Consider the following 24,077-nt stretch of genomic DNA (forward strand, 5'->3'; position numbering starts at 1 on the left):
GGTGAAGTTTTGGGCCCCTTACTCCAAGAAAGACCTTGAGGGGCTGGAGTGTGTCCAGAGAAGGGAACGGAGCTGGGAAGGGCTGGAGAACAGGGGTTGTGGGAGTAGCTGAAGGTCCTGGGGCTGTTTGGAGAAGAGGAGGCTGAGGGGAGACCTCATCGCTCTCTGCAACTCCTGGAAAGGAGGTTGGAGCCAGGCAGGGGTCAGGCTCTACTCCCAAGGAAAAAGTGAATGAACGAGAGGAAACGGCCTCAAGTTGTGCCAGGGCAGGTTTAGATTGGATGTTTGATATTGGGTGTGGGTGTCTCTGGAGCCTGGGATGGAGAAGGCAGGGGTCTCCACTGCATGGAAGGATGAAAGGGGGTCTCTGGAGCCCAGGATGGAGAAGATGGGAGTCTCCACAGTGAGACAGGGTGATGGACAGGGGATCTCTGGAGCATGGGATGGAGAAGGCAGGCGTCTCTGGAGCTTGGGATGGAGAAAGTGGGAGTCTCTGGAGCATGGGATGGAAAAAGTGGAGGTTTCTGAAGCCCAGGATGGAAAAAGTAGAGGTCTCTGGAGCACGAGATGGAGAAAGCGGGGTTCTCTGGAGCCCAGGATGGAAAAAGCGGGGGTCCCTGGAGCCCAGGATGGAGAAAGTGGGGGTCTCTGGAGCATGGGATGGAGAAGGTAGGGGTCTCTGGAGCCCGAGCTGGAGTGGGCGGGGGTCTCTGGAGCATGGGATGGAAAAAGTGGGGGTCCCTAGAGCCAAGGATGGAGAAGGTGGGAGTCTCCACAGTGAGAAAGGGTGATGACAGGGGCTCTCTGGAGCATGGGATGGTGGAGGAGGGGGTCTCTGGAACCTGGGATGGAGAAGATGGGGGTCTCTGGAGCCCTGGATGGAGCGGGCGGGGGTCTCTGGAGCATGGGATGGAGAAGGAGGGGGTCTCTGGAGCCTGGGATGGAAAAATTGGGGGTCCCTAGAGCCCAGGATGGAGAAGGTGGGAGTCTCCACAGTGAGAAAGAGTGATGACAGGGATTCTCTGGAGCCTGGGATGGTGGAGGAGGGGGTCTCTGGAGCTCATGATGGAGAAGATGGGGGTCTCTGGAGCATGCGATGGAGAAGGAGAGGGTCTCTGGAGCATGGGATGGAGAAGGAGGGGGTCTCTGGAGCCCGGGATGGAGAAGGAGGGGGTCTCTGGAGCCCGGGATGGAGGAGGAGGGGGTTTCTGGAGCACGGGATGGAGAAGGCAGGGACCTCTAGAGCCCAGGCTGGAGGAGGAGGGGAACCTCTGGAGCCCAGGAGGGGACAAGCGGCGGTCTCTGGAGCACGGGATGGAACAAGCGCAGCTCCCCGCAGCCCCGGTGCCGCCCCCGGGGCGCAGCGCCCGGTTCCCCGCCCGGTTCCCCGCCCGTTCCGCCGCGCTGGGCGGTCCCGGGGCCGCGCAGGAAGCTCCCCCGCCCCCCGGTCCGGGCGGTGTCGGGGCCGGGGCGATGCGAGGCGGCGGGACAGCCCGGCAGCCGCCAGCCCGGGACCGGGAGGGCGATGGGGCCGCGGGGGATGCTCCTCATCCTCCTCACCCTCCTCATCCTCCCCGGTACCGGGGCCAACGGGAGCGGCGGAGGTGAGCGGGGACGGGGAGGGTGGGGTCGTGAGATGCTCGGGGGTCGCGGGGTGCTAGAGGGCAGGGGGATACTTGGGGGTCGCAAGATGCTCAGGGAACCGGGGGATGCTCCAGGGTCGCGGGATGCTCGGGGACCGGGGGATACTCGGGGGTCGTGGGATGTTCGAGGGTCGCAGGATGCTCGGGGGTCTTGGGATGCTCAGGGAAGGGGGATGCTCGGGGGTCGCGGGGATGATAGGGGACAGGGGGATGTTTGGGGGTCGCGGGAGGCTCGGAAACTGGGGGATGCTTGGGGGTCGCGGGGTGCTCGGGGACCGAGGGATGCTTGGGGGTCGCAGGATGCTCGGGGACCTGGGGGATGCTCGGGGGTCGCAGGATGGTCGGGGACCGAGGGATGCTCGGGGTTCACGGGATGCTCGGGGCAGTGGGATGCTTGAGGCAGGGGGGTGCTCGGGGACCGGGGGATGCTCGGGGGTCGCAGGATGCTCGGGGAGCTGGGGGATGCTCGGGGGTCGCAGGATGCTCCGGGGTCGCGGGATGCTTGGAAACCAGGGGATGCTCGGGACAGGGGGATGCTCGGGGGTTGCGGGATGCTTGGGGACACGGGGATGCTCTGAAACTGGGGGATGCTCAGGGGTCGCGGGGTGCTCGAGGGGGGATGCTCAGGATGGGGGTGGTCCCAGGGCAGGGTGGGTACCGGGTCCGGGTCCGTGTCCCCCCAGCCTGGATCATCACGCAGCAGCCGGGGGGGGTCAGGACTGGGGGGTCATGGGATGCTCAGGGGGGTGGGGGTCACGGGCTGGGGGGCTGGGGGGCATCATGCAGCAGTTGGGGGTCACAGGATGCTCAGAGGGTTTGGGGGGGCATCATGCAGCAGTTGGGGGTCACGGGATGCTCAGAGGGTTTGGGGAGGCGTCATGCAGCAGTTGGGGGTCACAGGATGCTCAGAGGGTTTGGGGGGGCATCATGCAGCAGTTGGGGGTCACGGGATGCTCAGAGGGTTTGGGGAGGCGTCATGCAGCAGTTGGGGGTCACAGGATGCTCAGGGGGTTTGGGGGGCATCATGCAGCAGTTGGGGGTCACAGGATGCTCAGGGGGTTTGGGGGGGCATCATGCAGCAGTTGGGGGTCACGGGACGCTCAAGGTTTGGTCCAGGCATAGGGATCCCCGAGCTCGGGGGGCTGTGGGGAGTGGGGCCTGTGGGGGGACCCCCACTGCTCCATCCTCCCGTGGGTGGGTGGGTGGGGGGTGCCTGGAGAGCCAGGAGGAGAGGAGGGGGGAGTTGTGGGAGGGTGAGGGACACTGAGTCAGCCTCCCAGCCCTGCCTGCTCCCTGAGCTGGTTGTACTGGGCTGACGCAAGGGCTGGCAGGGGTCCCTGTTTGTGTCCCCCCCTCCCACCCCGCCTCTGGGCATCGTCCCAGCTATCGGGGGTGCGGCCAGGGGATGCTCGAGGCGGCGACCTGGGGGCAGCCCAGGAGCTGCTGGGGGGGAGCGTGGGAGTCCCCGGTCCCACTCCCCACCGACCCACTGCCCTGGCTGGGGGGGGCTGGGGGGGGACAGGTGACAGGGGACCTGGGGGCTCTGGGTTGTGATGGCAGCTGTGGGGTGATGGGGCTGTGAGGGGTGACCATGGGGTGGCAGGTGACTGTGTGGTGATGGGGATGTGACAGAATCACAGAATCACCAGGTTGGAAGAGACCCACTGGATCATCGAGTCCAACCATTCCCATCAATCACTAACCCATGTCCCTCAGCACCTCGTCCACCTGGCCCTTAAACCCCTCCAGGGAAGGGGACTCAACCCCCTCCCTGGGTTCTCCTCGCTCCTCTTCTTCTCCAGCCCCCTCCCCAGCTTCGTTGCTCTTCTCTGGACTCGCTCCAGAGCCTCAACATCCTTCTTGTGGGGAGGGGCCCACAACTGACCCCAGGATTCGAGGAGCGGTCTCCCCAGGGCCGAGGCCAGAGGGAGAAGAACCTCCCTGGCCCTGCTGGCCACGCTGGGTCTGATCCAAGCCAAGATGCCCTTGGCCTTCTTGGCCCCCTGGGCCCCTGCTGGCTCCTGTTCAACCAACCCCCCCAGGTCCTTCTCCTCCAGGCAGTTTCCAGCCAGACTTCTCCTAGGCTGGAGCTGCTCAGGGTTGTTGTGCCCCAGGTGACAGGTAGCCATGGGGTGATGGGGCTGTGACAGGTAACCATGGGGTGATGGAACCGTGCTGAGTGACCGTGGGGTGATGGATCTGTGTCCGGGGGGGGCTTTTGGGCCCCGTGCAGGTGACACCTCGCCGCAGCACCATGCACAACGGGGTCACTCCTGGCACGTCATCCCCCGGGTCCTGCAGGACGAGCGGACACTCAGCCTGGCAGAGGCGACGCAGGTGAGTCCCTGGGGTGTCCCCATCACGCAGGTGAGTCCCTGGGGTGTCCCCATCATGCAGGGGCTCAGGATGGTGGGGTGGGGGCTGTCCCTCTGCAAGACTCCAACCTCCTGGCTCCAAATCCCAGCACCCGGGGTTATTGGGGATGGGGATTCCCAGTGCCCCCCCCAACTCTCCCAGTGCTGGGTGGGACGGTGCTGGGCTGGGATCTCCCTGGCACCCTTTGCGGCGAGGCGGAAGGGTTGAGCCCTCCCTGCAGCCGTTGGGAGTCTCTCCAAGCGTTTCCGCCGTCCCGCACGGTGCAGGAAACGCGGGGGGCGCAGGGGGGGCCCCCGGCTCTGTCCGACACCCCCCAGCACAATGAACTGGGGAGGGAGGGGACGCTTCCTGCGGGGCAGGAGGGTGGGGACCTGGGTGGGCAGGGGAGACCTTCCGTCCCCTCCCTCCGGGTACTACCCCCCCGCCAGCACCCCGCGATCCAGAGGGTTGGGGACAGGGTGGGGGACACAGCTCGGAGCAAGGATGGGGCTGGGGGTCCCCTTGTAACCCCTGCTTGTGGCAGGGGGGGTTCCCGGCTCAACTGCGGGTCCTGCTGGAGCTGGAGGGGACGCGGCTGGAACTGGAACTGGAGCAGAACTGGTGAGGCGGGGGGGGTGGCTGTGGGGGGGCTGGGGTCCCGTCTTTGTGAGTGGGACAGGCAGGGTGGGGGTCCCATGGGGTCCATCTCCATCCATGGTGGACACAGAGGGAGGGTCCTTTGCTCTCCTTCTCCATCCATGGTGCCCAAAGGGGTTTGGGGGTCCTGGGGGGCCCTTTCTCCATCTGGGGTCTGCAAGAGGTGGGGATCCGGGGGCTCTTCCCTCCATCCATGGGGCACAAAGGGATTTGGGGGTCTGGGGGGACCCTTTATCCCTCTGGGGTCTGCAAGGGGTGAGGGTCTGGAGGCTCTTCCCTCCATCCACGGAGCCCAAAGGGGTTTGGGGTCCTGGGGGGCCCTTTCTCCATCTATGATCTGCAAGAGGTGGGGGTCTGGGGGGCCCTTTCTCCATTTGGGGTCTGCAAGGGGTGGGGGTGTGGGGGCCCTTCTCTCCATCCATGGTGCACAAAGGGATTTGGGGGTCTGAGGGGGGCCCTTTCTCCACCTGGGGTCTGCAAGGGGTGAGGGTCTCGGGTCTCTTCTCTCCATCCACGGTGCGCACGGAGTAAAGGTCTCTTGTTCCCCTTCTCCATCCATGATCCACATGACGTGAGGGTCCCAGGGAGGCCGTCTCCACTCCTGGTTCCCCCAAAGGAGGGTGGGGGACTCAGGGTGCTCAGTTTGGGGTGAGGGGAGGTCTCCATCGTGGGGGTGACCTGTTCCTCTGGCAGGGAGCTGGTGCTGGGCACCGGGGCGCTGCTCTACTACCTACCCAACGGCACGCGGGTGATGCAGGAGGCGAGCGAGCAGGTGGGTTCCACGCGCATCGTGTCCCTTGCGGTGTCCCCCAAGCGGTTGCAGCACCCTAGGGGGACCCCACACCCCAAAGGGGACCCCACACCTCAAAGAGGACCCCACACCTCAAAGGGGACCCCAGCACCTGAGTTCCAACCTCTGCTGCAGGAACATTGCTGCTACCGAGGGACGGTGCGAGGCTTCCCCGGCTCCTGGGTCAAGCTCTGCGCCTGCGCCGGCCTCAGGTGAGTCCCCAGCCTAGGTGTCCCCGAGCCCAGCTCCTACCCCCCCACTCAGACCTCGTGTCCCCCTCCCCAGTGGCCACATCCAGCTCTCAGAGACCAGGAGCTACGGGCTGGAGCCAGATGCTGGTGGCTCCCCAGAGCGGCACGTCGCGTACCGACCACGGCAGGTCCGGCTGGCACCGCGGGCGTGTGGGCAGGACCCCCAGGACCCCCCCAGGATGGAGACGGAGGAGACAGAACCTCCCGAGCTGCAGAGGGTAGGTGACCCTCGCATCCTTCCCACCAACAAAGGTCTCCTCACCTGCATCCTGACCCCCTCTCCTCCTCCTCATCCTCATCCCCAGGGCAAGCGGGCGCTGGTGGAGCAGCCGCGCTTCGTGGAGCTGGTGATGGTGGTGGATCACGCTGCGGTGAGTGCTGGGGAGGTGTCCTCACCCTCAGGGTGACTCTGCTCCCCTGCTATCCCCGCCCTGACCCCCCAACTTACCCCCTTCCAGTTCCAGAATTACCCTGATCTCCAACGCGCACACACGCGGACCTTGGAAATTGCCAACCAGGTGGACGCGGTGAGTTGTCCCCGTGCCACGCGCCATCCCACCCCATCAATGCTGTGGGGCTGGGGGTCTCTGACCCCTCTCTGCTGTCCTCTCCCAGTTCTTCCAGCCTCTGGGGGTGCGGGTGGCCCTGCTGGCGGTGGAGATCTGGAGCGAGGGCGACCGGTTTGAGGTGGGCGGCAGCGCTCGGGCTGCGCTGGAGCGGTTCCTACGGTGGCGCCACGAGGAGCTGCTGCCCCGGCTGCCCCACGACAACACGCAGCTCCTCACGTGAGTGGGATCCAAGAAAAAGGAGCAAAAAGGGGGGTTAGAATCATGGAATCATGGAAGGGGTTGGGTTGGAAGGGACCACAAAGCCATCCAGTCCCACCCCTGCCATGGGCAGGGACACCTCCTGCTGCATCAGGGGCTCCAAGCCCCATCCAACCTGGCCTTGAACCCCTCCAGGGATGGGGCAGCCACCTCTTCTCTGGGCAACCAGGGCCTCCCCACCTTCCTAATTTCGAATTTCTTCCTAATATCCAATCTAAATCTCCCCCTTTCGAATTTAAAGCCATTCCCCCTCATCCTGTCACTTCAAGCCCTTATAAAAATCCCCTCCCCAACTTTCCTGGAGCCCCTTTCAATACTGGAAGGAATATTTTTGGTTTAAGTGAAAGCACAGTTAATTTTCACCTAAGTAGTTGTAATTTTTTTGATAGTTAGACAGAATGTCCCCCTGAGAGCATGTTTTTTAGAGCATGTTTTCCTTCAAGCAGTGTTTTTCCAGACACTGTTCAGTCTTTGGAAGTGAGAAAACCTTGTGCTCAGTCTGATCTGTGCTGAATAGATGCATCTTCTATCATCCCCTCTGTTTGCAGCCTTTCCCCATCTCAAATGCAAGGTCAAGCAGAGCTGGACCCAGCTCCAAATTAGCAAGAGATTTAACTGATGTGAAGTTCATAATAACATTAAAATGTGTCCTTGGAAAGGAATAGGATAGGTGTAAGATTTCTGGGAGAATTTATCCGTACACGTGTAAATGGGAAATCTCTTCTGTCCCAGCTCTTGTCAGGCTGCACATGATTGATGGAGATCGCTCCCTCGTGCTGATTAAAGGATGTTGGCTTTCTAAAACCCCCAAAAATGAGTCGTAGTGAGTTGATTTGCTGGCCTGGAGGTGTTCAAAGCCAGGTTGGATGGGGCTTGGAGCCCCTGATGCAGCGGGAGGTGTCCCTGCCCATGGCAGGGGTGGGACTGGATGGGCTTTGAGGTCCCTTCCAACCCAAACCATCTCATAATTCCATGATTCTCACTTGACATCAACCAGAACCCCCAGATCCCATCCCTGGAGGGGTTCCAGGCCAGGCTGGATGGGGCTTGGAGCCCCTGATGCAGTGGGAGGTGTCCCTGCCCATGGCAGGGGTGGAACAGGATGGGTTTTGAGGTCCCAAAACGCAGCGTCCCCACCCCTGCGCTCTCTCTCTCCCTTCCCAGGGGCTCCCACTTCGAGGACGTCGCCGTGGGGATGGCAACTCAAGCCTCCATGTGCTCCCCGACGCGCTCCGGCGGGGTCAGCAGGGTGAGTTTCTCCCCCCAAGCCCTAACTCCATCCTCACTCCATCCCCTGGCTGCGGGCTCCCCGTGACCCTCCCTGATCCCTCAGGACCACTCGGTCAGCGTCCTCGTCGTCGCCTCCACCGTCGCCCACCAGCTGGGGCACAACCTGGGCATGCGGCACGACGACCCCAGGCGCTTCTGCGACTGCAGCGACCTCCGGCACGACCGCGGCTGCATCATGGCATCGCCCACGGGGTGAGGGCGGCACGGGCAGCTTGGGGGGGGCTGGGGATGAGCCCCATCCTCGCTTCACCAACCCCTCTCTGCTCCTCAGGCTGACGCCGGGTTTGAGCTTCAGCAACTGCAGCCAACGGGACCTGGAGCGCAGCCTGCGACGGGGCCAGGGCTGGTGTCTTTCCAACGTCCCCGAGCCCCCGCGCCTGGCTACGAGCCCCACCTGCGGGAATCGCTTCGTGGAGCCCGGAGAGAGCTGTGACTGCGGCCTCAGCCTGGTAAAGGGGGGGCTTTGGGCAGGCTGGGGTCCCCCTTGAAGTCCCCACCTTGTCCTGAGCCCAAGGGTGCCCATGCCAGAGGTGCTGTGGGGTGCTTGGGGGTCCCCCCTGCAGCTCCCCCTTGTCCTGAGCCCAAGGGTGTCCATGCCAGAGGTGCAGTGAGGTGCTTGGGGGTCCCTCCTGAAGCCCCCACATTGTCCTGAGCCCAAGGGTACCCATGCCAGGGGTGCAGTGGGGTGCTTTGGGGTCCCCCATGCAGCCCCTACCTTGTCGTGAGCTCGAGGTTGCTTTGGGGTCCCCCCTGCAGCCCCTACTTTGTCCTCAGCCCAGGGCTGCAGTGGGGTGCTTGGGGTCATCCCTGCAGCACCCACCTTGTCCTGAGCTTGAGGTTGTTTAGGGGTCCCCCCTGCAGCCCCCACCTTGTTCTGAGCCCAAGGTTGCTTTGGGGTCCCCCCTGAAGCCCCCACATTGTCCTGAGCCCAAGGGTACCCATGCCAGAGGTGCAGTGGGATGCTTTGGGGTCCCCCATGCAGCCCCTACCTTGTCCTGAGCTCAAGGTTGCTTTGGGGTCCCCCCTGCAGCCCCCACTTTGTCCTCAGCCCAGGGCTGCAGTGGGGTGCTTGGGGTCATCCCTGCAGCACCCACCTTGTCCTGAGCTCGAGGTTGTTTAAGGGTCCCCCCTGCAGCCCCCACCTTGTTCTGAGCCCAGGGATGCCCATGCCAGGGGTGCAGTGGGGTGCTCGGGGTCCCCTCTGCAGCCTCTACCTTTTCCTGAGCTCGAGGTTGCTGTGGGGTCCCCCCTGCAGCCCCCACCTTGTGCTGAGCCCAGGGGTGCAGCGGGGTGCTCGGGGTCCCCCCTGCGCCCCTCCTTGTCCCGTCTGCCCGTGCTGTGGCTCTGCCTGGGGGTGCTTGGGGTCCCGGGCGGCTGACAACAGCGCAGTCGGTGTCCCCCCCTCTGCTCACCACATCCCCTCTGCCTGCAGGAATGCACCGACCCCTGCTGCAACAGCAGCTCCTGCCAGCTGCTACCCGGTGCCGCATGCGCCACGGGGGACGCCTGCTGCCACGACTGCCAGGTTTGTGGGTGCAGGTTCACCCCGCCAGCCGCTCCTTGGGGTGGGATTTTGGAGTCCCTGCTCATCTGACCTTACTCATGGCAATGACATCTTGGCTTGGATCAGACCCGGCGTGGCCAGCAGGGCCAGGGAGGTTCTTCTCCCTCTGGCCTCGGCCCTGGGGAGACCGCTCCTCGAATCCTGGGGTCAGTTGTGGGCCCCTCCCCACAAGAAGGATGTTGAGGCTCTGGAGCGAGTGCAGAGAAGAGCAACGAAGCTGGGGAGGGGGCTGGAGAAGAAGAGGAGCAAGGAGAACCCAGGGAGGGGGTTGAGTCCCCTTCCCTGGAGGGGTTTAAGGGCTGGGTGGACGAGGTGCTGAGGGACATGGGTTAGTGATTGATGGGGATGGTTGGACTCGATGATCCGGTGGGTCTCTTCCAACCTGGTGATTCTGTGATTCTATGATTCACCTGGTCCCTGCTCATCTTCCCCCCTACAGCTGCTCCCTGCCGGCCACCCATGCCGGGAGCCGCAGGGCGAGTGTGACCTGCCAGAGTTCTGTGACGGCGTTTCCCCTCACTGTCCTCCCGACGCCTTCGTGCAGGACGGGCAGCCCTGTGCCAGTGAGTGGGCGCGCTGCTACGGCGGCGCCTGCGCCACCTACGAGGGGCAGTGCCAGCAGCTGCTGGGCCCAGGTACGCTGAGGCTGGCGGGGTTCGGGGGGGCTGGGGGCTGGCGACGGGGGTGCTGAGCTCTCTGCCACCCCTGCTGCAGGCGCTGTGCCCGTTTCCAGCACCTGCATGGCCTCCCTCAACGCCAGAGGGGATGAACGAGGGCACTGCGGGCAGCTCCCCAACGGCTCCTACACTGCCTGCACCCAGCAGTGAGTTCTGTCCCCCCACAACTTGTTTCTCCCCCTCCCATTGCTGCTTTCCCCCCATTCATTGCCTTCCCCCCCTCATTCATTGCCCTCTTCTCCCAACTTTCCTCTTTCTCCCCATCACTGTTTGCCCCCATTGCTGTTTCCCCATCACACTCTCCAACTCCCTGAGAGGAGGTTGTGGAGAGAAGGGAGCTGGGCTCTTCTCCCAAGGGCCAGGGGACAGGATGAGAGGGAATGGCCTCAAGCTCCACCAGGGGAGGGTCAGGCTGGACATTAGGAAAAAATCTTTCATGGCAAGGGTGATTGGTCAGTGTCCGAGGCTGCCCAGGGAGGGGGTTGAGTCCCCTTCCCTGGAGGGGTTTAAGGGCTGGATGGACGAGGTGCTGAGGGACATGGGTTAGTGATTGATGGGAATGGTTGGACTCGATGATCCGGTGGCTCTTTTCCAACCTGGTGATTCTATGATTCTGTGTGATTCCACACCATGTTTCCCCCCCCCCATTGCCTTGTCCCTCCCCATTGCCATTCGCCTCATTTTTCCCATCCCTGTGTCCTCCCCCCTTGCCCTTTTTCCCCCATCATCCCCTGTTTAACCCCCCCTTTCACCCTCCCAACCCTGCAGGGATGCAGGATGTGGGCTCCTGCAGTGCCAGCGCGACCCCCCCTCAGCCGCAGGCTCCTGCCAGGGTCCCCCCGTGCCCAGGGATGAGGACGTGAGTGACGCAGCCCTGGTGCTGCCTGGCACCGCCTGCGGCCCCGGCAAGGTGAGTGCCAGGGGGGTGGGAACTGGGGTGGAGGGGCTTAATCTGTGCTTGACCTGCTGTCCCCCCACCCCCAGGTTTGCCTCCAACGCCGGTGCCAGGACGTGGCCGCGCTGGTTGACCAGCGGTGCCAGGACAAGTGCCATGGGCACGGGGTGAGTGTGGGGTGCTGGGGGGGGACAAGGAAGGCTCCGTGTCACCCACCCAAGTGGGTGCCGGAGGGGCAAACCCAGAGGGTGGAGGTGAACGGAGCAAACCCAGGTTTGGGGTGGTCACACACCATGTCCCCAGGGCTCTGGGTTCTGTTTAACATTGAATCATAGAATCACCAGGTTGGAAAAGACCCATCGGATCATCAAGTCCAACCATTCCCATCAAATACAGCAGCTGAACATGAGCCAGCAGTGGCCCTTGTGGCCAAGAAGGCCACCAGCATACTGGCTTGGATCAGCCATGGGGTGGCCAGTGGGAGCAGGGATGGGATTGTCCTTGAATCCTGGAATCCTGGGTTTGGTTTTGAGCTCCTTGCTCCAAGAAAGAACTTGAGGGGCTGGAGCTGGGAAGGGGCTGGAGAACAGGGGTTGTGGGAGTGGCTGAGGGACCTGGGGGGGTTTAGCCTGGAGAAGAGGAGGCTGAGGGGAGACCTCATTGCTCTCTGCAACTCCCTGAGAGGAGGTTGTGGAGAGGAGGGAGCTGGGCTCTTCTCCCAAGGGCCAGGGGACAGGACGAGAGGGAATGGCCTCAAGCTCCACCAGGGGAGGGTCAGGCTGGACAGCAGGAAAAAATGTTTCATGGAAAGGGTGATTGGGCAGTGTCCGAGGCTGCCCAGGGAGGGGGTTGAGTCCCCTTCCCTGGAGGGGTTTAAGGGCCGGGTGGCCGAGGTGCTGAGGGACATGGGTTAGTGATTGATGGGAATGGTTGGACTCGATGATCCGGTGGGTCTCTTCCAACCTGGTGATTCTATGATTCTATGAAAACCCTTGTAGCTCTGTTGCTTCAGGGTGCGGTTTGGTGGGCACGGTGGCGTTGGGTTGCTGGTTGGACTGGTTGAGCTTAGAGGTCTTTGATCCCACGTTTACCCCAGGTGTGCAACAACCTCGGGCACTGCCACTGCGAGCGGGGCTGGGCCCCCCCGACCTGCCAGAGCGCCGGCGCGGGCGGCAGCGAGGACAGCGGCCCCGTCGCCCCGTTACGAGGTGAGGGCATCGCTGCCGCGCACAGAATGGGGCTTTGTCCTCCTGGCGCTGCCGAAGCCGGCGTGGGGTGTGACATGGGGGGGTCTGTGACGTGCCGTTCTCCGCAGGGGGGAGCGCGCTGCCCACCGCGCTGCTGCTGAGCGCCCTGCTGGGGCTGGCGCTGGCTCTGGGGCTGCGCTGCGCCCACCGGGCTGGGCTGCACAAACATCTCTGCCAGCTTGGCAAGGGCACCTCCTGCCAGTACAGGTAACTGCGGCCGCGGGCACGCGGGGGGCACACGCACCTCGGGGTGTGCCTGGGGTGGGAGGGGGGACTGGGTGATGCAGGCACTTGCGGACTTGTTTGCATGTGTACTTCGTGTTAGCTGCATGCGTGTTGGCACGTGCACCGCATGGCGGCTGCATGTGTGTTTACACACGCACGCACACGCACCCCACGGCGGCTGCACACGCGTTTGCACACGCATGTTGTGGTGACTGGAGAAGAGGAGGCTGAGGGGAGACCTCATTGCTCTCTGCAACTCCCTGAGAGGAGGTTGTGGAGAGGAGGGAGCTGGGCTCTTCTCCCAAGGGCCAGGGGACAGGACGAGAGGGAATGGCCTCAAGCTCCACCAGGGGAGGGTCAGGCTGAACATTAGGAAAAAATATTTCTTGGAAAGGGTGATTGGGCAGTGTCCAAGGCTGCCCAGGGAGGGGGTTGAGTCCCCTTCCCTGGAGGGGTTTAAGGGCCGGGTGGGCGAGGTGCTGAGGGACATGGGTTAGTGATTGATGGGAATGGTTGGACTCGATGATCCGATGGGTCTTTTCCAACCTGGTGATTCTATGGTTCTATGACTGCATGTGCATCCCGTAGCAGCTGCCTGCATGTTTGCACACTCAGGCACACCTCGTGGTGGCTGCGTTGGTGTTTGCACACGCATCCTATGGTGACTGCTTGTGTGTGTTTGCACGTGCATCCCACGGCAGCCAAGTGTGCATTTGCACGCCCCGTGGCAGCTATGTGCGTGTTTGCATGTGCACCCCGTGGCGGCTACGCGCATCTTTGCATCCCACGGTGGCTTCATGCGTGTGTCCCTGTGTGTGCATCGTCCTGGCGCAGGCAGCAGCCCCTGTCATGCCTCGTCACCCCACGTCACCGCGACCCCGCATGTCACAGCGTTTCCTCCCCACTGCTGCACCCCCCCCACCCCCGCCAGCTCCTCCTGAGCGCCCCCCAACTCTTCTCCCCACAGCACCGAGCCCCGGCTCCCATTCCTGGGTCCAGAAGCCCCAGACGGCTGGAGCGGGTAACGTTGCTGCTGGAGCGCAGCCGTGGGGCTGTCCCCGAGCCATCCTGCTTCGCAAGGTGCCCTGTGCCGCGCTGTCACCCTCGGGGTTCAGGGGTGTCGCCTCCGCCGGTGCCAAAGGGGTTTGTTTCTCTTGGGCTTCTGCTGGTGTCGCTTGAGCGCTGTGCTGGGTCCCTCCCCGAGCGAGCCGGAGCGAGCGGGGCCTCATCCTGTGTCTCCGCCGCAGGATCTCGCAGCCGGAGCCACACCAGGGTCCCCCCGAGAGACCCCCCCCGCCTCAGTGGCGCCAGGCCAGGGAGCTGCAGGTGATGCGCAGCGGCAAGGTGAGAGCGGCTTGCGGCGATGCAAGGGATGCTGGTGATGCAGAGGATGCTGGGGAGGCAGGGGATGCTGGCGCCATGGGAACGGGCGCTGGTTGCCGTGGGGACCAGGCTCCAGGTGGTTGTTGCTGAGGAGACAACCCTGGGTACCAGCTCGGAGCATCCCTCGTGCCACAATCCTGGGTACCAGCTCCGAGCATCCCTCATGCCACAACCCTGGGTACCAGCTTGGAGCATCCCTTGTGCCACAATCCTTGGTACCAGCTCCAAGCATCCCTCGTGCCACAACCCTGGGTACCAGCTTGGAGCATCCCTCATGCCACAATCCTTGGTACCAGCTCCGAGCATCCCTCGTGCCACAACCCTGGGTACCAGCTCGGAGCATCCCTCGTGCCACAATCCTTGGTACCAGCTCCGAGCATCCCTCGTGCCACAACCTTGGGTACCAGCTCGGAGCATCCCTCGAGCCACAACCCTGGGTACCAGCTCGGAGCATCCCTTGTGCCACAATCCTTGGTACCAGCTCGGAGCATCCCTCGAGCCACAACCCTGGGTACCAGCTCGGAGCATCCCTTGTGCCACAACCCTGGGTACCAGCTCGGAGCATCCCTCCTGCCACAACCCTGGGTACCAGCTCGGAGCATCCCTCATGCCTCAACCCTGGCTATCAGCTCAGAGCATCCCTCGTGCCGGGGCTGTGGGGTTCGACGTGGTGGCGCGTGGGGAGAGGAGCAGCCTGGCACAGCCTGGGACGGTGCTGCTGCCGCGCCCTGTGCTGCGCTTGGCACTGGCTGCAATGCCCTGTGCTGCATTCGGCCGTGGCTGTGATGCCCTGTGCTGCACCTGGTAGGGGCTGCAGTGCCCTGTGCCACTCTTGGCACTGGCCCCTCCCCACAAGAAGGATGTTGAGGCTCTGGAGCGAGTCCAGAGAAGAGCAATGAAGCTGGGGAGGGGGCTGGAGAAGAAGAGGAGCGGCTGAGAGAGCTGGGGGGGTTTAGGCTGGAGAAGAGGAGGCTGAGGGGAGACCTCATTGCTCTCTGCAACTCCCTGAGAGGAGGTTGTGGAGAGGAGGGAGCTGGGCTCTTCTCCCAAGGGCCAGGGGACAGGCCGAGAGGGAATGGCCTCAAGCTCCACCAGGGGAGGGTCAGGCTGGACAGCAGGAAAAAATTTTTCACAGAAAGAGTCATTGGGCAGTGTCCGAGGCTGCCCAGGGAGGGGGTTGAGTCCCCTTCCCTGGAGGGGTTTAAGGGCCGGGTGGACGAGGTGCTGAGGGACATGGGTTAGTGATTGATGGGAATGGTTGGACTCGATGATCCGGTGGGTCCTTTCCAACCTGGTGATTCTGTGGTTCTGTGGCTGCAATGCTCTGTGCCACACTCAGCCGTGGCTACGATGCCCTGTGCTGCGCTCGGCACGGACTGTGCCTCTCCGAGACCCATGCCAGGCAGTGCCCATCCCTGCCAGGGTTGCGGGGCCCTTTGTGTGTGTGGGGGGGGATTCTGAGCTTTGCGAGGGGTGGGGGGTCTCTGCATGCTGCATGGCGCAGGGCTGCATGGCTGCATGGCACGTAGCCCCCTCTCCCTCTCTCCGCAGCCGCCTCCCCAGGGCTCGGAGCGCCCCGATCCTCCCTGCCGGCCTCTCCCTCCGGACCCTCCACCCAAGGTAACGGCAAAGCCGGGGTGGGGGTCCCACGCTGCACCCCCTCCAGCCACCGCCGCATGCGTGGCTGCACCTTGCATCTCTATCCAACCTGTAAAACCCTTTCCTTCCCACCCCCCCCCCCAAAAAAAAAGCTGCTGACCCCCTCGGTTACCACGCTAGCCCCCCTGGCTGTCTCACTAGCCCTGCTCTCTCTGCCAGGCCCCCCCCTCGGACAGGCCGCCCCCCCCCACACGCCCGCTGCCCGCGGACCCCGCAACCCCCAGCGCGCAGGTAACAGCCTGTGGGGCAGGACGGCAGCAAGGGGAAGGGTTTTGGGGACCCCCCCACCCCCCCAACTCATTTGGGGGGTCTGGGGTCTGTGTGCTGCAGCGTTGACACCCCCTCCCCCTGTTTCTCTGCAGCCCCCAGGTGCAGCCAAGCCCCCCCCACCCCGGCGGCCGCTGCCTGAAGACCCCCTGGGAGCTGCACCCCCCCACAGCGAGAGCCCCCCCCCACACCCCTATGTGGCCGTGGTTCCATCCCGGTGAGGATCAGGCTGGGGGGGGGCGGGGGGGGGGTTGGGGGAGCAGAAAGTTGGGGGTAGGAGGAGGAGAAGGCGGAGAGGGGTAGAGGGGGTAAAGTTGGGGGGCAAAAAGGGTGCAGGTGGGGGCTGGGGGGAGCAGGAGGAGGCTGGGGGGGGCTGGAAGGGGTGCAGGAGTCAGAGTGGGGGGTTGGGGGGGGGAAAAGGGGGTGCAGGTCGGGAGAAGGAGGACATTGGGGGGGCTGGAAGGGGTGCAGGAGTCAGGAGGGAGGGTTGGGGGGGCAGAAGGGGGTGCAGGTCAGGAGAAGGAGGACATTGGGGGGGGCCTGGAAGGGGTGCAGGAGTCAGAGTGGGGGGTTGGGGGGGCAGAAGGGGGTGCAGATAGGGGATGGGGGGAGCAGGAGGAGGCTGGGGGGGCCTGGAAGGGGTGCAGGAGTCAGAGTGGGGGGTTGAGGGGGCAGAAGGGGGTGCAGGTAGGGGCTGGGGGGAGCAGGAGGAGACTGGGGGTCCTGGAAGGGGTGCAGGAGTCAGAGTGGGGGCTTGGGGGGGGAAAAGGGGGTGCAGGTAGGGGCTGGGGGAGCAGGAGGAGACTGGGGGGGCCTGGAAGGGGTGCAGGAGTCAGAGGGGGGGGTTGAGGGGGCAGAAGGGGGTGCAGGTAGGGGCTGGGGGGAGCAGGAGGAGACTGGGGGTCCTGGAAGGGGTGCAGGAGTCAGAGTGGGGAGGGTCGGGGGGGCAGAAGGGGGTGCAGGGGGGGTTGGGTGCTGCCCCCCCCGCCCCCCCCTCACCTCACTACCCCCTTCTCCCCCCAGCCCAGCGCCCCCACCGCCTCGGGAGGCCTGAGCCGCGGGACAACGCCTCCCCCCGGCCCCCCCCCCCCGACCCATTGTCCCCGCTCGGTCCCCAATAAAGGCGCTGTGAGACGCCCCTCCGCCTCCGCCACGCTGGGTGGGGGGGGTGTATGGGGGGAGGCAAGGGGGGGCTGGGAGGGAAAAGAACTACAACTCCCATCAGCCCTTGCGGCGGGGACCGGAAGCGCTGGGCTTGGGGAGGGAAGCGGCCCGGGGAGGGGCGCGCGCGCCCCCTGGCGGGAGAGGTGGGGGAGGGAGTCACGTGGGCGCAGGAGTCACGTGGGCGGCGGGGGGGGGCGCTGGGCGTGGGTGCGGGAGGGGCCCGTGTGCAAGGGAGCACACGTGTGCAAGAGCTGCTCCTGTGCAAAGGAGCACGTGTGCAAGAGCTATCCGTGTGCACAGGGGCGCGTGTGCAAGAGGTGAGCCCTGTGCATGCACATGTGTGAGCAAGAGCTGCTCCTGTGCAAGGAACACGTGTGCAAGAGCTGCTCCTGTGCAAGGGAACACGTGTGCAAGAGCTGCCCCATGTGCACAGGATGTGTGTGCAAGACGTGACGCCTGTGCAAGGGAACACACATGTGCAAGAGCTGCTTCTGTGCAAAGGAGTGCGTGTGCAAGAGCTACCTGTGTGCACAGGCACGTGTGTGCAAGGAATGACCCCTGTGCATGGTCCTGTGTGTGCAAGGGCTGCTCCTGTGCAAAGGAGCACGTGTGCAAGAGATACCCGTGTGCACAGGTACAAGTGTGTGCACGGGGTGACCCCTGTGCATGGACACGCTTGTGCAAGAGCTCCCTGTGTGCACAGGCACGTGTGTGCTTGAGCTGTTCCTGTGCAAGGAACACGTGTGCAAGAGCTCCCTGTGTGCACAGGCACGTGTGTGCAAGGGGTGACCCCTGTGCATGGGCCTGTGTGTGCAAGGGCTGCTCCTGTGCAAAGGAGCACGTGTGCAAGAGCTGCCCCGTGTGTACAGGGGCACGTGTGCAAGAGGTGAGCCCTGTGCAAGGGAACACGCGTGTGCAAGAGCTGCTCCTGTGCAAGGAACACGTGTGCAAGAGCTCCCTGTGTGCACAGGCATGTGTGTGCAAGGGGTGAGCCCTGTGCCGGTACCGGGGTACCAGCCCCGTTCCCGGGATGCCGGGGGTGCCAGGTGGATCCCGAGGTGCCGGTCTCGGGGTCCCGAGTGGGTCCCGGGGTCCCGGTGCCGGTCCCGGGGTACCAGTCCCGGGATGCTGGGGGGTTCCAGGTGCCTCGCGAGGTACCGGTGCCGGTCCCGGGGTGCCAGGCGGATCCCGAGGTACCGGTACCGATCCCGGGGTACCAATCCCGGGATGCTGGGGGGTTCCAGGTGTCTCCCGAGGTACCGGTACCGGTCCCAGGGTACCAGTCCCAGGATGCTGGGGGGTTCCAGGTGTCTCATGAGGTACAGGTACCGGTCCCAGGGTACCAGTCCCGGGATGCTGAGGGGTGCCAGGGGGATCCCGGGGTATCGGTGCCGGTCCTGGGGTACCAGTCCCGCTCCCGGGGTGCCGGCGGGTTCCAGGTGCCTCCCGAGGTACCGATGCCGGTCCCGGGGTACCGGTCCAGGGATGCTGGGGGGTTCCAGGCGTCTCATGAGGTACCGACGCCAGTCCCGGGGTACCGGTCCAGGGATGCTGGGGGGTTCCAGGTGTCTCCCGAGGTACCGGTGCTGGTCCCGGGGTTCCAGGTGCCTCCCGAGGTGCGGGTGCCCATCCCGGGGTCCCAATCCCGGGATGCCGGGGGGTTCCAGGTGCCTCCCGAGGTGCGGGTGCCCAACCCGGGGTCCCAATCCCGGGATGCCGGGGGGGTTCCAGGTGCCTCCCGCGGTACCGATGCCCATCCCGGGTTCCCAATCCCGTTCCCGGTGCCGGGGGGCGGGGGTGATGGATGATGCCGGTGCCGCCCCTCCAAGGGTTAATGCCACTCGCCGAAGTTGCCGGGCGGCGGCGCGGCGCCGATTGGCTCGAAGTTGGCGGCGGGGGCCGAGCTCCGGGCCGCCCCCGCCCCTCCCGGTCCCCGCCCGGGGCCCCCCCTGCGCCCCCCTCCTCCCTCCGCCGCCGCCACCGGCGGAGCCATGAGCCCCGCTCCGCTGCTCTGGGCGCTGCTGCTCTGGGCGCCGCTGCTCTGGGCGCCCCCGGTGCGCGATCACCGCCACGGCGTCCACTGGAACGGCAGCAACCCCAGGTACCGGCCCCGCCGCCTTTGTGCGCCCCGGGCCCCGCCGGCCACGCCGACCGGCGGCGGGACGGGGAACCGGGCACCCGCCGGGCAGCGAGACCCGGTGGGGAGAGAGACACCGGGCAGACCCAGGGGATACCGAGCCCGTGGGCATCCCGGGTGGGGCTGAGCCACGGGAAGTACCGAACACCGGGAGGTACCGAGCCCCGGGAGGTACCGAGCTGGTGGGAATCCACGGGGCTACCGAGCACCGAGAGGTACCGAGTCGGTGAGCATCCACCGGGAGGTGCCTGCACCGGGAGGTACCGAGACACCGGGCAGCCCCAGGTGATACCGAGCCGGTGAGCATCCCCGTGGTGCTGACCACCGGGAGGTACCGAGCCGGTGGGCATCCTGGGTGGCACTGAGCACCGGGAGGTACCAAGTCGGTGGGCATCCCAGGTGGTGCTGAGCACCAGGAGGTACCGAGCCGGTGGGCATCCCTGTGGCTACCAAGCCCCGGGAGGTACCGAGCCGGTGAGCACCCGTGCGGTTACCGAGGCACCAGGCAGCCCCGGTAGCCACGAGTCGGTGGGCACCCTGGGAGTACCGAGTCCCAGGAGGTACCGAGCCGGTGGGTGCACCCGGTGATGATGAGGCAGCCTCGGGAGGTACCAAGCTGGTGAGCATCCCCGGTGGCACCGAGCCCAGGTGATGGTGAGCAGGTGAGTGACTCCCCCTCCAAGCGGTACCAACCCAGGCACTGATGGTGGCACTGAGCCCCCCGTGATGTTTAGCAAGGGGGTACCCTCAGGTGACACCAAGCTCTGGGTGGTACCAAGCTCGTGGGCAGTCCTGGTGGCACCAAGGCCCAGGTGGGCACTCCTGGTGATGCCAAGTCCCAGGTGGCACTAAACCTGAGGTGATTCCAAGCTAGTGGTCACTCCTGGTGGCACCAATGGCACGAAGTCCAAGGTGGTACCAAGCTGGTGGTCAGTCCTGGTGGTGCCAAGCCCCAGGTGGCAACAACCTGTGCTCAGCACGGGTATCCTTGGTGGTACAGAAGCTTTGGGCATCCTCAGGTGACACCGACACTGCTATGCTCACCTGGGAGAGGTGGGGGGTTCCTGCGCCACGGCGTGAGGAGGGGGCTGGAGCCACCCCCTCCCCCCCCCGCCTCGCCAAACCAATCCCTGTTGCACCCACACCCTTGGTGCCCCCCAGCCCCCTCATACACCCCAACCCTGTTTGCATCCCAAACCCCTGTTCCCCCCAGCCCCAGTTCCATCCAGAGCCCCAGTGCATCCTCACCATCTCCTGCACCTCAACTCCAGATCCATCCAGATCCTTGGTGCACCCCAACCCTCTCATGCACCCCAGTCCTCTCCGTGCACCCCAAACCCTATTGCATCCAGACCCATGGGTGCAGCTGGACACCTCTCCCCTGGCATTTTCCTCACCCCTGGTTGCACCCAGACCCTTGATGCACCCTAAGCCCCCCGTTCACCCCAACCTCAGCTCATCCCAAGCCCCAGTGTATCCTTACCCTCTCTTGCACCCCAGCTCACTTGTGTGCAGATCCTCAGTGCGCCCCTAACCTCTTGTGCACCCCAACCATCCCCATGCACCCCAGTCCCTTGGTGCATCCAGATCCCTGGGTGCAGCCGGAGCTCTCCCCCATGCTCAGAAAGGGGCTGGGGGCGCCAGCTCTGTCGCCTGCCCGAGCAGACAGGACTGTGTGCACACACGTGTGTGCGTACACGCGTGTGCGCATGCATTTGCGCGCACACGTGCATGTGTGTGCACATCTCTGTGCCCCCAGAGGTGCCTGCTCCATCCTAGTAGCCCAGGCGTGAGCTCCAGTGGCCGGTAGCTGCTCTGGGCCCCCTCCCCTGCCCGCGCAGCCCCCTCTGGCCCCCCGAGTCCCCCCATCACGCGGTGCAGGCGGCGTCGCAGCCCCCCTCGCCGTGTCAGCGCCGATCAGCACCGGGGGCGCTGAGGCGGGTGGCGTGGGGCGAGGGGCTTTGTGCCTTGGCCAGTGTGGCTCGGCTCCCCTTGGCCGCAGCGGGCGAGCCCATTCAGGTCCAGTGGCCTGCGGCTAATCCGAGCTGATGCCTGGTTGTGTGGCTCAGCCAGGTGCCTGGAAGCTGGTTTTGGTTAGAGCTTGGCCACCCGCTTTGCCGGGCTTGGGGGAAAAAGAGGGGGGTCCCACCCTGTGGATGGCGGGACCCCCAACTTGCCCTCCCTGATAGGTTTCTGCGGGACGACTACACCATCCAGGTGGCCATCAATGACTACCTGGACATCTACTGCCCACACTACGAGGCGACCGTGCCCGCCGGCCGGGCAGAGACCTTCACGCTCTTCATGGTGGACCAAGAAGGGTATCGCGGCTGCTACGAGACCCCCGGTGCCTTCAAGCGCTGGGTGTGCAACCGGCCCCACGCGCCCTTCGGCCCCGTCCGCTTCTCCGAGAAGATCCAACGCTTCACTCCCTTCTCGCTCGGCTTCGAGTTCCAGCCGGGAGAGACCTACTACTACATCTGTGAGTCCCCTTGGTTGGGTCCCACTGGTGTCCGATGGCACCAAGGGGTCCTGGGGGACCAGATTTGGGGTGTGCAAGGGGGTTGGGGTGCACCAAGCATCTGGATGGAGCTGGATTTGGGGGGTAAAAGAGGGTCTGGCTGCACTGGGGCTCTGGATGGAACTGGATTTGGGGGTTAGAGAGGGTCTGGGTGCACTGGGGCTCTGGATGGAACTGGATTTAGGGGGTAAAAGAGGGTCTGGGTGCACTGGGGCTCTGGATGGAACTGGATTTGGAGGTTAGAGAGGGTCTGGGTGCACTGGGGCTCTGGATGGAACTGGATTTGGAGGTTAGAGAGGGTCTGGGTGCACTGGGGCTCTGGATGGAACTGGATTTAGAGGGTAAAAGAGGGTCTGGGTGCACTGGGGCTCTGGATGCGAGCAAGGTTTGGGGCATATGAGACAGTTGGGGTGCACTGAGGGTGTGGCTGGGACTGAGATTGGGGTGAAGACAGGGGTCTGGGTACTCAAGGATTGAGGTGCAGGGGTGGGGTCAGATGCCCATGAGGTTGGGGTACACCGGGGTCTGGGTGCCTTGGAGTTGGGGTGCACGGGGAGTCTGGATACCCCAGGGTTGGGGTGCAAGGGGTCTGGGAGCCCCGGGATTGGGGTGCAGGGGGGGCTGGATGCCCCAGGGTTGGGGTGCAGGGGGGTTCTGGGTGCCCCGGGGTTGGGGTGCAGGGGGGTTGGTCCGGATGCCCATGGGGTTGGGATGCAGGGGGGTCTGGATGCCCGTGGAGTTGGGGTGCGCAGGGATTCTGGATTCCCTGGGGTAGGGGTGCAGGAGGTGGGGGTCCGGATACCCATGGAGTTGGGGTGCAAGGGGGTCTGGGTGCTCCAGGATTGGGGTGCAGGGGGAGGTTTTTGATGCCCATGGGGTTGGGGTGCATGGGGGTCTGGGTGCCCCAGGACTGGGGTGCGGGGGGGGGGGCAGATGTCCATGGGGTTGGGGTGCAGAGGGGTCTGGATGCCCGTGGAGTTGGGGTGCGCAGGGAGTCTGGATGCCCTGGGGTTGGGGTGCAGGAGGCGGGGGTCCAGATATCCATATAGTTGGGGGTCTGGGTGCTCCAGGATGGGGGTGCGGGGGGTCTGGATGCCTGTGGGGTTGGGGTGCATGGGGGTCTGCGTGCCCCAGGATTGGGGTGCGGGTGGGGGGGCAGATGCCCATGGGGTTGGGGTGCAGGGGGGTCTGGATGCCCGTGGAGTTGGGGTACAGGGGTGCCCCCCCGCATCCCGCCAGGAGGGGGCGCCCCACTCCCGGCTCTGCCTTGTCCCCCTGGGGTCCGGTCCCGGTCTGGGGGCTCCGTACCGGGAATGGGGGCGGGGGGGGACCCCACTAATGTGTCCCCTCTCCTCAGCCATCCCCAGCCCGGAGAGCACCGGCCGCTGCCTGAAGCTGCGCGTCTACGTCTGCTGCAGAGGCACCAGTGAGTCCCGCTGCCCCCCAAATCCCTGGGGCTCCCCCTGTCCTGCCTCTGGGGCAACTGGGGATACTGGTTTGCACTGGGGCTTTGAGGGGGGGGACATCGTGCACCCCAGGGGAGCCTCTCACTGACCCCGTTGGAGTTTGTTTCAGCGCCGGAGCCGGTGACGGAGGTTCCCAACTCGCAGCCCCGCGGGCGTGGGGGGCCGGAGGGTGAGTAGGGGATGGGTAGAGGGGGTTCAGGGGCAAGAATTGGGGGTGTCTGGGAGCTGGATTGCCCCTGACTTCTTCTCCTGCCCTGCTTTCTGCTCCCACCCCAGCAGACGCGGTGCCCGCTCGAGGCGTCGCGGCCCCTCTGCAGCCCCACACGCCGTGCCTGGTGCTCCTGCTCCTCACCCTGCTCCGGATCTGACCCCCCCCACGGCAGGACCACGGGCTCTCCTGCCCCACTGCCCCACTTCCACACTCTTCTTCCACCACCGTCCCCCCGTTCCCCCCTACCTCGAACCCACGGGGCAGCCCCAGGACCCTCACGGAGCCAAGCTGGGGCCAGGAGCTCCGGGATGGAAGGTGAGGGGGGGCACAGGGGGGTCTCCCAGGATATGGGTACCCCTAGAGGAGGGGGCTGCATCCCCTTGCAGCATCCTCTGATGGGGTTCTCCTCGTCCCAGGGACCTCGCTCCCCGCTGGCATCGCCAAACTCCGGCCCCGCTGGCCACCCTGCCCCGGCGCTGGGCTCCCTGTGGACCTCACCTCGTGCCTTTCCCCATGGACCCTCCGCCCCGGGGGGCCGGGGACCCCCAGGCCCTGGAGCGGGGTGGCAGCTCCTCCGGGTACCGGCTGCTTCCCCTCTGCTGCCTTGTCCTCCGGCGAGGACACACACGGATCTGTCTTCTGGGAAGACGCCTTCCTCAGTGCCGTCACCCTACGGTTTGGTTTGAAGCCCTGGTAGTGACTGAGCCGAGCAATACAGTGTTTGCAAGATCGCTGCGCCCTCCGTGCAGCCCCTACCCCTGGAGTCCCATTCCCACTGTCCCCATTCCCACTGTCCCCATTCCCACCGTCCCATTCCCACCATCCCCATTCCCACTGTCCCATCATAG

At 64.9% G+C, this 24,077-nt stretch overlaps 2 protein-coding genes across 4 annotated transcripts; both read left to right on the forward strand.

Annotated features, from left to right (window-relative positions):
- Positions 1–1,436: 1,436 nt before the first annotated feature.
- ADAM15 (ADAM metallopeptidase domain 15) lies at positions 1,437–16,861 on the forward strand. The gene is made up of 25 exons (XM_069878727.1): positions 1,437–1,604; positions 3,877–3,980; positions 4,543–4,619; positions 5,349–5,427; positions 5,581–5,657; positions 5,731–5,914; positions 6,002–6,067; positions 6,155–6,223; positions 6,312–6,481; positions 7,688–7,772; positions 7,857–8,005; positions 8,085–8,262; positions 9,246–9,338; positions 9,817–10,012; positions 10,092–10,200; positions 10,823–10,964; positions 11,039–11,116; positions 12,046–12,157; positions 12,265–12,403; positions 13,389–13,442; positions 13,669–13,765; positions 15,356–15,424; positions 15,623–15,694; positions 15,826–15,947; positions 16,754–16,861. The coding sequence occupies exons 1-25, from the start codon at positions 1,526–1,528 to the stop codon at positions 16,782–16,784; spliced, it is 2,631 nt and encodes an 876-aa protein (XP_069734828.1). The 5' UTR covers positions 1,437–1,525; the 3' UTR covers positions 16,785–16,861.
- A 2,003-nt stretch (positions 16,862–18,864) lies between these two features.
- Positions 18,865–24,077, forward strand: EFNA4 (ephrin A4). 3 transcript variants are annotated; one of them, XM_069878850.1, is made up of 6 exons: positions 18,865–18,995; positions 21,221–21,513; positions 22,910–22,978; positions 23,128–23,187; positions 23,295–23,544; positions 23,646–23,735. In XM_069878850.1, the coding sequence occupies exons 1-5, from the start codon at positions 18,886–18,888 to the stop codon at positions 23,384–23,386; spliced, it is 624 nt and encodes a 207-aa protein (XP_069734951.1). In that variant the 5' UTR covers positions 18,865–18,885; the 3' UTR covers positions 23,387–23,544; positions 23,646–23,735. The 3 variants fall into 3 exon arrangements, with proteins under 3 accessions (XP_069734951.1, XP_069734952.1, XP_069734950.1); XM_069878851.1 differs by having other exon boundaries at positions 23,298–23,544; XM_069878849.1 differs by lacking the exon at positions 23,295–23,544 and having other exon boundaries at positions 23,646–24,077.

Source organism: Phaenicophaeus curvirostris, chromosome 29 (genome assembly GCF_032191515.1).
Source record: "Phaenicophaeus curvirostris isolate KB17595 chromosome 29, BPBGC_Pcur_1.0, whole genome shotgun sequence".
Lineage (NCBI taxonomy): Eukaryota > Metazoa > Chordata > Aves > Cuculiformes > Cuculidae > Phaenicophaeus > Phaenicophaeus curvirostris.